Source organism: Lithobates pipiens, unplaced genomic scaffold, assembly GCF_037356315.1.
Source record: "Lithobates pipiens isolate NorthernLeopardFrog02 unplaced genomic scaffold, aLitPip1_a1.2 Scaffold_16, whole genome shotgun sequence".
In the NCBI taxonomy this organism is placed as follows: domain Eukaryota; kingdom Metazoa; phylum Chordata; class Amphibia; order Anura; family Ranidae; genus Lithobates; species Lithobates pipiens.
The window spans coordinates 435,759,545-435,776,933 of NW_027507748.1; the positions used below are offsets into that span (position 1 = coordinate 435,759,545).

Genomic DNA, 17,389 nt, shown 5'->3' on the forward strand with positions numbered 1-17,389 from the left:
ATCAAAGTCTGCGTGTGTTTTCCATGTTAGCTTCAACTTTTTTCTCTTTTCACAGGAATAGCTCCATAGAGAAGCTAATGGATGAAGATGAGAAGGATAGGGCAAAGAGGTAAGGTCGACATATTTATAGTGTCAAAGCAAACCTGTCATTAGCAAGTGTAATACAAAATAGGCATTCATTCAAAGGCTTTGTTAACGTGCCAGTACAGTTCATATTTTTCATTCTGACCATGCAGAGTTTCCCAGGAACTCATCAAATGTCCTAAGAAAATACCAATTTACTAAAAGTCAGAACATAGGCAGATACTTCCTATCCATACTGCAGTGTTGAGTCTTCAGTTATCTATTATATGGACCAGACTTTGTATTGTTGGATAGGGGGTTCCTATGATCTAACATTTTGTTATATGTGATAATTTATGGTCATTATCTCTGAGTATTTATTAAATGGGTTTGAAAGAAGTGTTGCTATTCATAACCAATTACAATCTGGTTTTGTCTGCTGTACTTTTGAAAATATAACTAAGAATTTTCATATTAATTTATTACAGTCGGCAACACGGATAGTCCTTTTCTCAAATCAGGCCAGTTATGTTAAATTGTGATTGCCTTTTCTTTTTACAAACTTTAGGGCTTCACGTAACAGATCAGAAAAAAAGAGACGTGACCAGTTCAATGTTCTTATCAAAGAACTTAGCACCATGCTGCCTGGAAATACCCACAAGATGGACAAAACCACCGTGCTGGAAAAAGTTATTGGCTTCCTACAAAAGCACAATGGTAAATGACTGTTGATGGTAATTTATACACTATATTACCAAAAATATTGGGACGCCTGCCTTTACATGCACACAGACTTAAATGCCATCTCAGTCTTAGTCTGTAGGGTTCAATATTGAGTTGGCCCACTCTTTGCAGCTATAACAGCTTCAACTCTTCCAGGAAGGCTGTCCACAAGGTTTAGGAGTGTGTCTATGGGAATTTTTGACCATTCTTCCAGAAGCGCATTTGTGAGGTCAGGCACTGATGATGGAGAGAAGGCTTGGCTCACAGTCTCCATACTAATTCATCCCAAAGGTGTTTAATCAGGTTAAGGTAAGAACTCTGTTCAGGCCAGTCAATTTCATCCACCCCAAACTCGCTCATCCATTTCTTTATGCACATACCCATAGACACACTCCTAAAACTTGTGGACAGCCTTCCCGGAAGAGTTGAAGCTTTTGTAGCTGCAAGGGGTGGGCCAACTTAATATTCAACCCTACGGATCAAGACTGGCATGCCATATATATATATACTTTTATTTCTTGGTTAAATTATTTTGACCTCCTTGATTATTTATGAAGTACATCTCACCATATTTTAGGAGCACAGGGATAAGCACATTTTTGCTATTTTATTTTTACCAGAGATCTGTTTTTTTTTTTAAAGGCTGCTGAAACACAGAATAAAGTCACTTTTCAGAGCACGTTAGTATTTACTTAAATAAAGACCTGTATTACATAAAATATGGGTTCTACAGTTGCCTTCCCAGTCACTGACAGAACTGGAACAAGAATTCTTTAAGAAAAATCTTGTTAAAGTTTGAACTCCCAATCTTCATAATTATTCCAAGTTAGCAACTCAGATGCAACTAGAATTTGCAGAAGGAGGTTTCCCAAATCCAGCTTAAATAAATGAATTGCTTTGGTCAAGTTAAAATAAAAAAAACTGCAATATTAACCATATCTCCAGCACTGTTATTCACAAACTCGGTGCTCTATGATCCAGTGACAGGCCACTGCATAAGTGACATTGGCATTATTTAACCACTTACTGAGTATGGGGCATCAAGGAAACCGCCCAGGGTGAGTTAACAGGTGAATGCTGCAGTGAACTGCAGGATCACTGCATAAGTGATACGTAAGTGAGGAGGACCAGTGACTTCACATGGCTGACCTCAGGAACTAAGGTATGTACACATATTTAACACTGGGGCTCTGGAAGGGAGGGAAACAAAAACAGGGGGGGGGGGCTCCTAGGCTATACCTAGCAAGTGAAATTATTTTACAGGCTTTGTGGGTGGGTAGTAGGATAATCAGACTGCACAGCACTTTTTCCTACTCTTTGCTCTCTAACACCTTTGGCTTCTTAAATCCTCTCGATGTATTATAAGTCCTATATATTGCGTTATATTGCAGAGACAAAAAGTAAAAGGTAAAGTTATCTTTTTGTGCTAGTACAGGTGGGCAGTAAAGACTAAAGTTGCCTTTAGACTTAAAGGGGTTGTAAAGGTAAATGTTTTTTCACCTTAATGCATTCTATGCATTAAGGTGAAAAAACATCTGACACTGCCTGCACCCCCAGTCCCCCCGTTTTACTTACCTGACCCCTGGAAAATCCAGCGCTCGCCCCCGATGTCCTCTTCACCACTCAGCCTGGCTGGAGTGGATGGATGGAAGGCAGCGCAGACATTGGCTCATGCTGCTGTCAATCACATCCACTGACGCGAAGCACCGGGGGGACGGGCCGTGTGATACAGCGAGCGGCTATAGCCGCCGGCTGTATCACGGGAGTGTGCCCGCAGGTGCTTCTCACCATGCGAGGGAGCTCACATGAACGTGAGAAGTACCTGCGGGAGGAAGCCGAGACAGCCGCTGAGGGACCCCAGAAGAGCAGGTTCAGGGCCACTCTGTGCAAAACGAGCTGCACAGTGGAGGTAAGTATAACATGTTTGTTATTTAAAAAAAGAAAAAATTTACTTTACAATACCTTTAAGAGTGTGGTCAGGCATGCAGGCACAGCAGGATCAGGCAATGCAGCCATAAACATCAATATTTTGCCTTGCCTGTGAATGAAGGAAGAATGGAGAGGAGAAGAGTGGTACCAGCAGAAGCTACCTCTTACCTCACAAGGGACAATAGTGGTTTGGACAGGGACATAGGCCAAATCATATAGCTGTTATCTTGTGCAGGCAGACAATTTTATGTGCAGATACAGTAACTCAAAGCAATCAATTTCAGTTTAATGTAGTGATAATTTCTCATTGGTTTCTGATTGGTTACTGAATTTCATGTTTAATCAGGAAAAGTATATCTTTAAGGTAGAAAGTTTTTCTGAAAAAAGTCAGTCTGTGTTCCAATCAGTACTTCTTTTGTAACCAAAAATGTAAACATTTGGTAAGCAGATCACATGACCAAATGCCTAAGATTTTGGATATAGCAGCAGCATTGGATGGAGCCTGAAACAACATTTTTTAAACTCTCAGCAAGACTGTTACCATTTAAGAATTGCGTTATGGCTTATGCATTATGTGGATTTATCTAATTCCCTTTTTGTTATTAAAATTATCAGCGTTCATTAGGGTGCCTCTCAGACATCAGCAATAACTAAGCACTCTTGGTCTATTGGTGAATTGTATAGCTTTATAAGATCTTGTGGAGTTACCTGTGTGGTTGAAACTCACATAGTTACCTTTCTCCTAATTTTGTTGTTTACGTTTTTTTTTAACTCTTTAACAGTGTTTTAAGTTTATAACAGACAAAATCAGAATGGTTATAGTTAGAAAATTACCTAAATATAATTTTTAAAAACAATAACTTTAATGGTTTAGCAATATGCAGTTCATTTAAAGCTGATCCAGTGTTGGGACAAGGTTATCCAATGCCCTAGGTTAAGCTGCCAAACTTCGCTCCCTCCCTTCATAATTTGGGTGGAGGGTGTAGTGGAGTTAAGAGCAGTGCACATAGCATGCTTCAATTAAAAATATGCAACATAGGAGTTTAATTCTATCCTGCAGCAAAATGTGGGGCTAATAGTGATATAGAAAGAAATGCCCTGGCATCAGTGTGATAAAATATGCCCCTGTTGGTGGTGTCACTTGAAAGAAGAAGTGCCCCAGCATCTGCGGTGACTCTAAAAGGAAACAATGTTTCCTTTCCCTGTGGCATATGTTGTCTCTGGAGGAGAAAAAATGCCCTTGCGTTGGTGGTGTAACTGGAAGAAAAAAATGCTTCTGTATTGGTGGTGTCACTGTAAAGAAAAAATACCCCTGCATCAGTGGTGTGATTGAAAGGAAAAATGCCCATGCGTCCGCAGTATAACTAGAAGTAGTAGATGCCACTGTGCTGGTGGTGTCATTAAAGGAAAAATATTCATGTGTCAGTGAAGTCACTGAAGGGAAAAAAATGTTGCTGCGTTGGTGGTTTCACTAGAAGGAGAATGCCCCTGGTTCTGTGTTCTCACTGGAAGGAAAAAAAACAATGCATTGGTAGTGTCACTAAAAGGAAAAAATGCATCTCCGTCAATGGTGTCACTGGAAGGAAAAACCATCCCTGCATTTGTGGTGTCACTGGAAGGTAAAAATGTCATCTGACAGGGGGTAAGGAGGCAATGTACCCACTCAGACTTTGTTTTAATCCTATAATTCACACAACCACATGCATTACACTTTGTGAGGCACTTGCGGTGCTTCCCCATTCACTTAAATGGTGGGCTTAATGCCTGTCAAATGTGACAGGAATGATCGCTTTTGATGAGGGTGCAAATCAAAGCAATTTTACTGCAGCATGTGAACACCCCCATCCCCTGCCTTTGCTGCTTAATGTGCTGGGGTTGGAGGAGCGCTAAAAATGCAGCTCAACCATGTGTTTGCAATGTGCCCACCCCAACCACAAGTCCAAACAAGCCCTAAGAGAGAGAGGGAAACTCTGGGGCTAACTTGCTTCCTTCACCCTCTGTGTACTTACACTTTAGACATCCTCAGCAGGGCACCTGCCTGGGAATGAAGGCAGCTTTGTCTTTTTCACCTCTTTTGGGTATGGCAAGGGGCTATAGGAAGAAGGGCAATCTGCAGTCACTCTCAGGCAGGCACCCATGTTGAGAAAAAGGTTTATGTCGTCTAAGCACAAGCGCTGCCCGGCCTGCTTTCTCGCTCACATTAAACTGCTGTTGGAGAGAGGAGATACCAGAATCCTACCATTGGAGGAAAGAGTGGAGAATTCTCCTCTCAGCAGCTATCGCAGCCTCTGCTGTGTGCTCCACTCTGAATGGCAGGAGTGATGGCAAAAAAGTTTGAACTTCAAATCTTCATAATTATTCTGAGTTAGCCGCTCAGATGGTATTAAAGCCAAGAGGTTGGCATGACAGTCAAGCAGCAACAAAGTGCAAAGGGAGAGGATTTCCCAACTGCAACCGCAATAAATTCATAACAATAAAAAACACTGCTGCAATACTTAGGCCAGCCATATGCAATTCAAACTATTAATGGGCAGACAGAATGTACCAAGTTGCAATTATCACTGTCTTCTCCTGGCAGGAAGGCTTCCCCACCGGGATGGCCTGGCAGGAGGGATTCTCACATTAACACTGTCTGTTTTGATGGGGGAATTAAGCAAATTTCTTTCCTGCAACCTGTGGTTGCAGGAAAGAAATTTACTCCATGTATGGCTGACCTTACTCTGTATCCAGCACTATGGGTGGTGGCCGGTGTTGTGAGGGTATTGTGAGCTGTGAGGAGGAGCTCTGACAGAGTGAATTAAGATGTTTACACAGCCTTCCAATCAAGTGATGCACACTTGGATGGGCAGGAAAGACAGGGAATCTCTCCATACAAGGTTACACAGTTAAATAATTGGTAGGGTTGAATAAGGACACTGGTCTATCCAGTTCTATGTGTGTGTGATTACATTGCTGCCAATTTCCATATCCCTGTGTTCTGTTTGCTGAGAAACACACATAAAAAATGTTTTCATCTATCTACACTCCACCCTGACACTACTAACTGTGGAAGTGAGTTTCTCATCTTTACCACTCTAACAGGGAAGAATCCCTTACAGCGTTTATGATTGAACTGCTTCTAATCCAACTTCATTGTGTGACTACATGTCTTCTTTTTTTAAAGATCTTAGTGTATTTTTTCTTTCACAAGCCCCACAGGGACTTCTGAGGGCCTCTCAGTTTTTAAGATCCTCCGGTTGGATAACTATGGAGACCTTGCTCTCTGGATGGGTTCCTCTTACATTGGATCGCTGGAGGATTAATCAACTATCACACTTTCTTGGCTCATTGCCCAAACCGGCCCTTTTTGCTTGAATGCTGCACTCCTTTGAGGAACTTTGCTTGGGAGAGGGACCGATCCAGAGGTCATTATTAACTTCTTAAAAATCTTTGCTAGAACTTCATGCAACTGAAGACCCCCCATTCTTAGCAATTCTTAGCAAAATAGGAGAGAGATTTGCAAGTCACCTTCACTGAATCCCAAAAGGAACCCATACTTTTTTTCATGCAGAAATCCACTTTATGTAGTAAATACCAGGAAACCACTTCTAAAATAGTAATATGCTGGTATAAAACCCCATCAGTTCTGGTTAAGCTATTCCCCCAACAAACAGACTGCTGTGGCCTACATGCGGGTACACTCTTAGATATTTTTTTGGACTGCCCTGCGCTCAAACCTTTTTGGCAACCGGTGCTCAAGCTCATACATAGATTCACAGATATTTCCCTACAAGATAACCCAGCTGCGGTCCTACTTAACCTTATCTCTTTATCAAGGAAACACTATCATAAATCCCTTCTCACACATCTCCTTAAAGGGGTTGTAAAGCTTCCTTTTTTATTTTCTAAATAGGTTCCTTTAAGCTAGTGCATTGTTGGTTCACTTACCTTTTCTTTCGATTTCCCTTCTAAATGTTTTTTTTCTTTGTCTGAATTTCTCACTTCCTGTTTCTCCTCAGTAAACTTCACACCATCATCCGAGCAGTGTTTAGTCAGCCAGGACAGCTTACTGAACAGCTTACTGAGGAGGAACAGGAAGTGAGAAATTCAGACAAAGAAAACAAAGAAAAAAAACATTTAGAAGGGAAATTTAAGGAAAAGGTAAGTGAATCAAAAATGCACTAGCTTAAAGGAACCTATTTAGAAAATAAAAAACAAACCTTTGCAACCCCTTTAATGCTGCACAGGCATGCATTCCAACCCTATGGAAATGACAGTCCACACTGACTGTGGCCCAATGGGCGTTGAGCAAATGGAAGATCTGACCTCATTTTTATGGGATAAGTCAGAGGAACATAAGTACAGATGGTTTTATTGGGACCTCTTCCGCTTCTTGGACAAATTCCTCCAATACACATGATTAGGATCCATTGCCTGAGATTTCCACTGCTGTTTAGTGCTGTTGACCTTGGCTCCCTGGGGGTTCCCCTATTTTGTAGATGCTATAACTTTTGCGCAAACCAATCAATAGGGATGGGCCGAACACCCCCGATTTGGTTCACATACTGAAAATTCAGCAGAACACACAAACACCGTTAAAGACTATGGGACACGAACATGACTGGGGGATCCCATGCTGTTTTTTTTCAATGACTTTTATCTGTATTGCCAGGACTGACAATTCATTATAGCTGCGTAGTTTTAAATGACTTTTTTTCCTTTAGAAATGTCATTTTGTGCAGGGACTGTTCTAAACGCTGGGAAAATGCAACACTTTACAGGCATACTATAGACACCCCCCAGGTACAAAATTTAAAGGAATATTTTACTTTTATTGTTTCACTTTAAGCATTGTTAAAATCACTGCTCCCGAAAAAAGAGCCGTTTTTAAAACTTTTTTTTGCATTGATACATTTCCCCTGGGGCAGGACCCAGGTCCCCAAACACTTTTTATGACAATAACTTGCATATAAGCCGTTAAAATGAACACTTTTGATTTTTCATGTTAATGTCCCATAGACTTTAACGGTGTTCCAATGGCTTTAGAATTTGCCCCGAACAATGCATATTGTTCGGTGTTCTGCAGAACATCCGAACAACCAACATTTGGCCCGAACTTATGCTCGGGCCGAACCGTTCGCCCATCCCTACCAATCAATATATGCTTATTGCGATTTTTTAGCAAAAATATGAAGAATACACATTGGCCTAAACTGATGAAGACATTATTTTCTTTTTTTTTTGGGGATATTTATTATAGCAAAATAAAAAAATATATAAATTTTTTCAATAAATAAATAAACACTGCACAGGTGATCAAATACCACCAAAAGAAAGCTGTATTTGCGGGAAAAAAAGGGCACAAGGGGGCAAATCTTCCAGTCCTTAAGTGGTTAATGAGTGAGCTGTCACCTCTGCCCAGTCAATATAGGGATAAGTCCCCCATTATGATGACGTTTCCCTGTCTCACTGTCGTTTCCAACTGTGATAGTAGGCCCAGCTCTTCCTCCTCCTTTAGGTTGGGGGGCCTATAACCTAACCCCACTATTAGTTTCCCACTTCTTCTCTGTGAAGTTCTACCCATATTGATTTCAGCTCCCCCTTATCCCATTCACAATGTCTCTCTGCCACTCTTACATCATTGTTTACATATAGACACACCTCTTCCCCTAATCTACCTTCCCTGCCTTTCCAATACAAGGAATACCCTGAGATATTCGCCAGCCAATCGTGTGAGCTGTCAAACCAAATTTCAGTTCTTCCCACAAAGTCTAATGCCGCGTACACATGACCAGACTTTCCGGCAGACTAGGTACGACGGTCTTCCCAAATGACTTTCACCGGAGTTCCGATGGACTTTCCAAACGAACGGACTTGGCCACACACAAACGGACTAAGTCCGTTCGAAAGTCCGATAATTTTGAATGTGATGACATAAGATGGGACTAAAAAAGGAAGTTCAATAGCCAGTAGTCAATAATTTCACTTGCGTCATATTTGGTCCGTCGGACCAGCTTACAGACGAATGGTTTTCCCGATAGGAATTGAGTCTGTCGGACAGATTTGAAACATGTTCTATTTCTAGGTCCATCTGATTTTTTAAACGAAAAACGATCGGATTAGCCCCCACTCGATCGAATTGTCCGACGGACTGATTCTGTCAGACCTAGTCTGTCGGAGAGTCCAGCCATGTGTACGTGGCATAAGTCCTCCTCATGTAATAGCAGCTCTAGTTCCTCTATTTTGTTAGCTAGGCTCCTAGCATTTGTGTATACTCCTCTCAATGTTGTATGGGTGCATATTAACTTCCCCTTATTTTTCCTCAGGCTTTTTTTTTTCCAATTTAGATGTTAAACATTAAAGTTTTCGGTTTAGATATTAATTCGGTTTACATATTAAGCTGTACACTCATTACTTTACATTGTAGAATTGTGTAATTTCTTCCGTGTTGTCACATGAAAAGATATAATAAAATATTTAAAAAAATGTGAGGGGTGTACTCACTTTTGTGAGATACTGTATGTAGCAAAGTTGCTAACCCTTATATTCACATATAAAGTATATTGTGTGGGCGAGTTAATATTTAAAAAAAAATAACAATGTGAGAGAGTTACATTATCTATGACTCACAAATTGCTGGGTTGCACCGATACCACTTTTTTTAGGAGCGAGTACAAGTACCGATACTTTTTTCCAAGTACTCGCCGATACGATACTTTTTTTTAATGTCATGTGACAGTGGCACTAATATGCAGCACTGATGACACGTGGACTGTGTCAGTCATTTTTATTTTAACCACTTCAATACCAGGCACTTGCCCCCCTTCCTGCCTAGCCAGTTTTCAGCTTTCAGCGCTGTCACATTTAAATGACAATTGCACGGTCATGCTACACTGTACCCATACAAAATTTGTATAATTTTGTTCCCAGAAATAGAGATTTCTTTTGGTGGTATTTGATTTTGGTGTTTTTTTCTTCCTTTCTGTCATAAAATTTTGTAAAAAAGTAAGTTTTCTCCTTCACTGATGAGCACTGATATGCTGCACTGACGGGCACTGATAAGGTGACACCGATGAGATGGCACTGATGGGCACTGACGATGGACACTGATAGGCAGCACTGATGGGCATTGATAGACGGGACTGATGGGCACTCATAGGTGCCACTGGTGGGCACTGATGGCCACTTAAAAGCTGCACTGATGGGTACTTATGGGTGGCACTGATAGGTGACACTGATGGGCAGCTGCCTGGGCACTGACTGGCATATCTCTGCTGGTCTAGGGTGGCATACCTGGTGGTCCTGTGTGGTGGCCATCCCTGGTGGTCCTGGGTGGGCATCCATGGGGGGGGGACTGTGCTGCTAAATAATCAGTACAGACCTCCCCCCGTCAGGAGTGCCGCCGAATGGCTCTCCTCTACTTGCGTCTGTCAGACATGAGTGAGGAGAAGCCGATAAATGGCTCTTCCTGTTTACATCGTGATCAGCCATGACTGGACACGGCTGATCACATGGTAGAGAGCCTCCATCAGAGGCTCTTTACCAAGAGTGGTGTAGCGGTGTGTCAGACTGACACGCAGCACCACCAATCGCCATGCTCCGCACCCCCCATGACATCCAGTCAAGATAACTGTATCACCACCCGACCTTCATTTTGCTATAGGCTGGGCGGGAAGTGGTTAATTTAAAAAAGTTTTACAATTTTAATTTGTTACAATTTTTTTTATTATTTTTTACAATTAACTTTTTTTTTTTTTTTTTTACAATGCTTTCTTTTTGTTGGGGGGGGGGGGGTGGTGTCAGTGTGTTTTTTATTAAATTTTTTTATTATTTTTACAATTTAACCTTTTAATATTTATTTATTACAATATTTTTTTATTATTATGCATATACATTAAGGTGAAAAACCTGCTCTAGCCCCCCCCCCCCCCAAGCGACCCTTTTACCTGAACTCGATTTTTCCAGCGACGAGAACAAGACCAGCAGCTCCAGCCACTGTCTCGGGTCCTCGTTCGATAGATTGATAGCAGCAACAGCCATTGGCTCAGACTGCTGTCAATCAACTCCAGTGATGGGGGTATGGGGGAAAGACTGCGCTGAAGACACAAATAAATAATTCAAAAGTGAAAAGGCTGCCAAATAAACAAACAAAGTTAGACGTAAATGGCGAATCAAAAAGTGTAGCGCTTATATGTGAAATAAGGTGCATATGTGTATATTTATCTCAATGTAATAAAGTGACTCGTTACATATAAATGATAAAAATCAAAGTGAAAAAGCTTAAAAGTGCATAAATCAATACAAAGGATCAGTTCACAAAGGTGTGAGTATGCAAAGGATGGTCTTCTTATTCAAGTGACACCAGCCCAAATGTGGACAAGAAAACAGCTTGTCTGTAGTAGTTCTCAATATACTTCAAGAGTAAATAAATGGATACTCTTACCAAATCAGGTGGACACACATGTCATATGACAGTGGGTCAAAAAGGCTCTAAGTCCTATGGGGTCTGAAGCTGATGTTGTACCTCGGAGATGGTCAATCCAATCTGGTATAGGATTCCCGGCACTTGGTCCTATACACTTGGGTTATTTTTACCAAAAATATGAGGCAGTATACATTTTTCCCCAAATTTATGAACAAAAATTACTTATTTGCAAAATGTTATCATAGAAACTGAAAAAAAGGGTTCTTTTCACAATTTGCACTCTTTTTTTACCTTTTCACCAAAAGAAAGCTCTATTTCAAAATGTGTGAGTTCTAAATCCTAAAAATTTATATGGGCAAGAAGGGTGTGTAAGTGCCCTGTATTGAAGTGGTTAATCAGTAAGGCTAGATTTTGGCTCCACTTGTTGCCAAGCTACCTCAATAGTCAGATTGGTTCCTACACAGCAACAATTCAAGAATTGTTCCAGATTTAGTTTACCCTGGAAACAACAATGTAGTATTCCTTTGTCTAAAAAGGGTTTTTAGTTTTTACAGCCGAGACGAAAGGTATGCTTTGTGGCTTAGCCCGTCACTCGTAATGAATCATTTGTTTTAAAACACATACAGTATTTGGTGTGCTATGGGCGTTTCCCTTCTTTATTTATTTTTTTTCTATAGCATTTTTGTACCTTTTTAAGGCTCGTTCTTATATACTCTCTATATCTATTACTCTCAGGATACTTTTACAAATGCTAAGCTTATGTGCAGTAACCCTCAACAAAGGGTTACTATAGCATTTTTGTACCTTTTTTAGGCTTGTTCTTATATACTTTCTATATCTATTACTCTCAGGATACTTTTACAAGTGCTGAGCTTATGTGCAGTAACCCTCAACAAAGATTTCCCTTTGCTAAAACAAGATCAGCAAACATAATTAGTTGCTATGGGTGTTGTCACATTAAATACCTTCAATTGTACAGTATACAGCAAGCATAAAATATGTTACTGGGAAACCTAGGTGTGCCAGTGACTTATTTGATCCCTGCTTTACTCTATTACCAGAAACATCACCATTAAATTGTTTGGTCCATTCTGATATGGTGTGCAGTGGAATATATTTATCATTCAGCTCATACAATCAGTATCTCAGTAATCTGGCATGATTGTAGTTGTGACCCAAAATCAATGTTTGATATGTATACACCTTGCTTGAATTTTTTCATATTCTGCTTAACAGTATCATACAACATAAACTGTATTTTAAATATATATTTTTTCTCTGCGTGGATAGAAGTTGCATCACAGACAGATATTGGTGATATTCATCTAAACTGGAAGCCATCATTTCTCAGTAATGAAGAGTTCACTCAGCTGATGTTGGAGGTAAGAAGTCTCCCTCCCTCCCCAAATTCCTGCATACGCTAATTGGAGTGCATGGATCTTTCTCCGCATTCATATAATAGAGGAACTTAATTTGCATAGTAAGCTATGAGGAGCCAAAGTTGGCTTCATTATCCCTGTAGAGAATTACAAACATTTCAGGAGCCATGTATACCACGGTTTACTCTTACTACGAAGGATATTTTTTTTAAGTAAAGCAGAATTTACACTATTAATATACCTTAGTCAATCTCTCAGGTTACTCTCTATGTAACTGTAGGTCAGAAAAAAAATGGTGACCCTTATCCTTATCCCCAGTGTCAAACTAGCAACTCTCTTACTTTGGGAAAATCACCAAGAAAGCAGCAAAACACTGACCTGCTTTGGTGACGTTGCTTTTCACAGGCTGAACTAGCAAGGTTCAATTCTGCCACTGCTCTCTTGCTGGCAAGCAAGATCTCCTGAATTGTGGCAAGCAGTGGAGCAAAGCTGTAGAATTGTTTTATTCACTTTTAATACTAAATAGCAAGTTTTCCCAGTAAAACATATCTTTAATTGAAGAGCAATTAGACCACATCAATCTTTTTTCTTTGTTGTCTTTTGTTTCAAGGTTGATTAAAATGATGATTAATCGGGACTGCCTGTGTCTTCAGGGCCTATTTCTAAATTTAGGTGTCATCATTTTTTTTTTTTTCATATCTGTTTATATTCTATCCTTTTTCTTTTTTCTTTTTTAAGGGTACCTTCTTCAGGGAATAATTCATTTCTTTCCTCTTTTTAGATAACTATAAGATATATATATACACAAATTCAGAGTATTTTCCTTGATTACAATACGCGGTTTAGTTTTAGGCTGATTACTAAAACATTCTTGTTTAGTTAAGGAATCACCCACGGCAACTTCGCTGAACTCAGAAAATACAATTTCAAACCGTGATGTGATTAAATAATGTTTCTTTTATTAAAAATACTCTATCATTGAATTCAGTTATACTAAGTACTTACCTTACATTTCAAACCTCGTGTACAAATGTTAGTATGATTGTACATCTGTTAATTTTGAATACAAATAAAACTTTATTGTTTCAAAAAAAAGGTTGATTAAAATGATCAAATCTTTGATCATCTATTGCTATGTTTATGGCAAGGATTAGAAATAGTCCCACCCAAAGATAAAAACTGATGTATACGGCATGACAGTCAGTGATGACTGTTTCAGAATGTATCAAAAGATAGTAGGCTTCTGGTGACACAAAAAAAAGTAGAAAGTAGTTTTCAAATGACAAACAGATGCAATCCTTTTTTTATGTTGTAGGCTCTTGATGGCTTCATTATTGCACTTACCACAGATGGAAGCATCATCTATGTTTCTGATAGTATTACACCACTGCTTGGGCATTTGCCAGTAAGTAAGCATTACATTTTACTTCTCTCTTATTATCAATCTTTTAGATTTGTTCACAGATTAATGTTGCCGCCACACATATCAATAAATGTCATATTAATAAATATAAATCTGCCTTTAGGTGATCCTAACTGTTTTGTCATGAAACCCTCTTAGTAAATTGCATACTTAAACCCAAAATGCAAAGGTGTAGAGAAATGAGCAGCTGTGCCATCAATGACTGAGTGCAGATTGGCATGAATAATCGCTGTTACTGGTCCAGTAATTGCTAGATCTCTATTATAAAATGGTCAGTGTTGCACTTTTGGGTTATTGTAGCCAGTCACAATCTTAAAGCGGACCTTCAGTCATTTTTTCATCTTTCCATCTAATAAATCTTCTGCCCTTGTTGTTTTAACTTTGTATTCCATCCACTTCCTGTTTCTTGTCTCGTAAAAAGCCTAGGCTTATGACATCATGCACAGCTCTCTCTCTAAAGCCGCGTACACACGGGCGGATTGTATGGCCTACTTAGTCCGTCATACAATCCGACGGACAGTCCGTCATACTTTCGAATGAACGGACTTGACCACACACGGATGCACAAACAGTCCGTCAAAAGCTTGCGCGATGACGTGTACAGCACGTACGACGGGACTAGAAATAGGAAGTCCAATACACAGCAATGCAACCTTCCGCCGTGTAAATCCTTTCTGAGCATGCGCCATTCTTAGTCCGTCGAACTAGCCTACTCACGAGCGGATTGTCCGCTGAAACCAAAGTATGACGGACAGAATTACGGAAATTCCGAAATACTTAGTACGCCAGACTGCACGCTGAAAAAGTCAGCTGAAGCCCACACGGGAGCGGACTGTCCGCAGAAATGTGTTTCGACGGACTAAGTAGGCCATACAGTCCGCCCGTGTGTACGCGGCCTTACTCTCATGAGAGTTTGCCAGGAAGATAGGGGGGATGAGTCATAAGAGGGCCAATGAAGAGCTGTAGGGATGCAGAGCTGGAGATGTGCCTCTGTAAATCCAGAAAGTGAACAGGCAGCAGCTTCAGCTGCCCACACTTAAAATGGCTGCAACCAGACTCATTGGAGGGAGATTTTTGCAGCATATTTGGCAAGTACAGAATCACAGTATATATAAAATAATATGCAAAGTGGTTGGAGGGAAGCTTCAGAATGGCAAAGATGTTTTTATTATAAATTAAGTGAGCTGACTGCATTGCCTCTTTAAATAAAGTACTTGAATACAGGCAAATTTCTGTTGTGCGATTTGCATCGGCTTTATTAGGTTGACACTTTTTGTAAGATTCATTATGATATTTTCAGATACAGCTGATACTATAAACAGTATTAAAGGTGCTCTTATAGCATTGCTAATTGTTGGAGGTGAGTTTCTGCTGAAGAAGGGATCACTAAAGTTTCTAATCATATTTTTCCTAGTATGGAAAGCTTAGAATATGCTTAAATTATGTAATTTCTATGGCATAGAGAGATTGAAGTATCATTCTTTCGCCTGAAGTTGATTTGATAAGCAGAAGGATATACTGTCCATTTAAAGACAAATAAATCTTAGCGCTTCATAACAAAGGATAAACTGTTCTGTAACTAAGGGCTCGTGACTGCATGGAGGATCTGTAGCAGATATTCTCCTTCATCCCTCAAAATTGCTTTAACTATGACAGTTGCTCAGACTGAACAGTACACTTATTTGAGTTGAGCTTTTCCTTATGGCAAATGATTATCAGTGACACATTTGTTTCTTATGTTCTTTCCTCTGAACAGTCTGACATCATGGATCAAAACTTGTTGAATTTTCTACCAGAACAAGAACATTCAGACATCTATAAAATCCTGTCTTCACATATGCTTGTGACAGATTCTTCATCTCTAAATTATTTGAATTGTGAGTTATATTTTCATTATAATTTCGCCAGGACTGCCTATTGAACAGAACGTCTCTAAGCTCATATTAATGTATTTTCTTCTTTGATAGATTTCATTAATAACATTATAAACATTGATATTTCTACATTTAAAGTACACAGGTAATTCATTTTTAGGAAGTAGAACTTTTTATTTTTTTAAGGAATTTACCAGCCATCTCATGTTTTTCTTGTAGGGTGTGTTTCTAGTTATTAATATACAATTCCACTGTGTTTCCTAATTGAAACCTGTGTTGCCAAATTCTGGAGGCTGCCATTTCTGACTACCTTTCAAGAATACTATTTCCCTGGCTATCCCTGTTTCAGTTATTTGAGTAATCTGGAATCAGCATATAGATTTGAAATTTAGAGTGAAGTCAGAGCATCTGATCTGCATACTTGTTCCAGGTCAGTGACTGAATATACAGGAGATGCCATTTGCCCGATTCAGACTTTTTGAGAGGGAAAATCAAGTGGATTGGTATGAATATGTCCAATTGCTATTCTTTTCTCAAAGATAAAAAGGAGCTAGAAACCAGCTAGCCAGCTAAAGTGTTTTAGTTTTGAAATGTTATCACATTGGAAGTTAACAGCATCAGCTAAACTGTTGCACAAAACAAATGTCAACTCTAAAGTATTAAAGCGGTTCTCTGCCCTGATTGAAAAAAGTTACAGTCGGCTGCCCACTGCTCAAGTGCGAGCCGTGCTAAGCTTTGTGAATGATCCACAGCGATCAGACCGGAAGTGGAAGTGGATACCTGTCCGAACCAGGTATCCGCACCCCCCCCCCTTCCAAAAAAGTGCCATAAATAGATGGGGGGTGGGGGGGTGGCATAAAGCTGTACTTCCCCTTCTGAGAGGAATAAGAAAAGTAACCTGAGGTGAGTGCAGAATGTAAACTATACTAGTCTTTATGTTTAGAGACATGATTACTATGATGTGTAAATGTACCCATTAGATATTAGCTAATTGTTCCCAGTCCTGACAATTACAGCAAGATTAGTGCCCTTTGATAACTCTGCACTTTAAACACACATTAGAAAACCTTCCCACATCTTAATCTGCATCTAGAGGACATAGTGACAGTAAGCCTAACCATACTTGTGTATGTTTCTCTCATTCAGCCCCACAGGCTAAACAAGAGAAACTATTCGATTTCTCCATCCCCGCTGTGGGGGAATCTGCAATGCTAGCTACTGTATTCAGACACAGCCTCCATGGTTGTCTGAATGCCCAAACAGTAATTGCATCTGATAAGATATAGTCACTGTGTGGCCGACATTGTTTCCACCCAGCTCAGTTGATTTTTTAAAGGAATTTCATCATTCCAGATGGTGCCCACAGAGCCACTTATGACTCAAATTGTATCTGATTTAGCAGGAATTGGACGAAATTTGAAGCGTATATGGCAAGGGATGAGCTCGATGTTCGGGTTGAACATAAGTGTGACTCAAACATCGGGTGTTCACCCGTTCGCCAAACAGCGAACATTATGGTGTGTTTGCGGAAAATTAGAGTGCCACGGAACACCTCATAATGCACTGTGAGATCGCAGTGCATTGCTGTATGATG

The 17,389-nt window shown here is 39.9% G+C and overlaps 1 protein-coding gene across 1 annotated transcript in view; it reads left to right on the top strand.

Annotated features, from left to right (window-relative positions):
* The window catches only part of NPAS2 (neuronal PAS domain protein 2), a 177,068-nt gene that overhangs the window by 79,240 nt on the left and 80,439 nt on the right, over positions 1–17,389 (top strand). Inside the window, exons 2-6 of the mRNA XM_077482640.1 lie at positions 56–109; positions 632–780; positions 12,410–12,501; positions 13,814–13,903; positions 15,678–15,798. Coding sequence (XP_077338766.1) covers positions 56–109; positions 632–780; positions 12,410–12,501; positions 13,814–13,903; positions 15,678–15,798 — 506 coding nt within the window. The remainder of the gene's footprint in view (positions 1–55; positions 110–631; positions 781–12,409; positions 12,502–13,813; positions 13,904–15,677; positions 15,799–17,389) is intronic.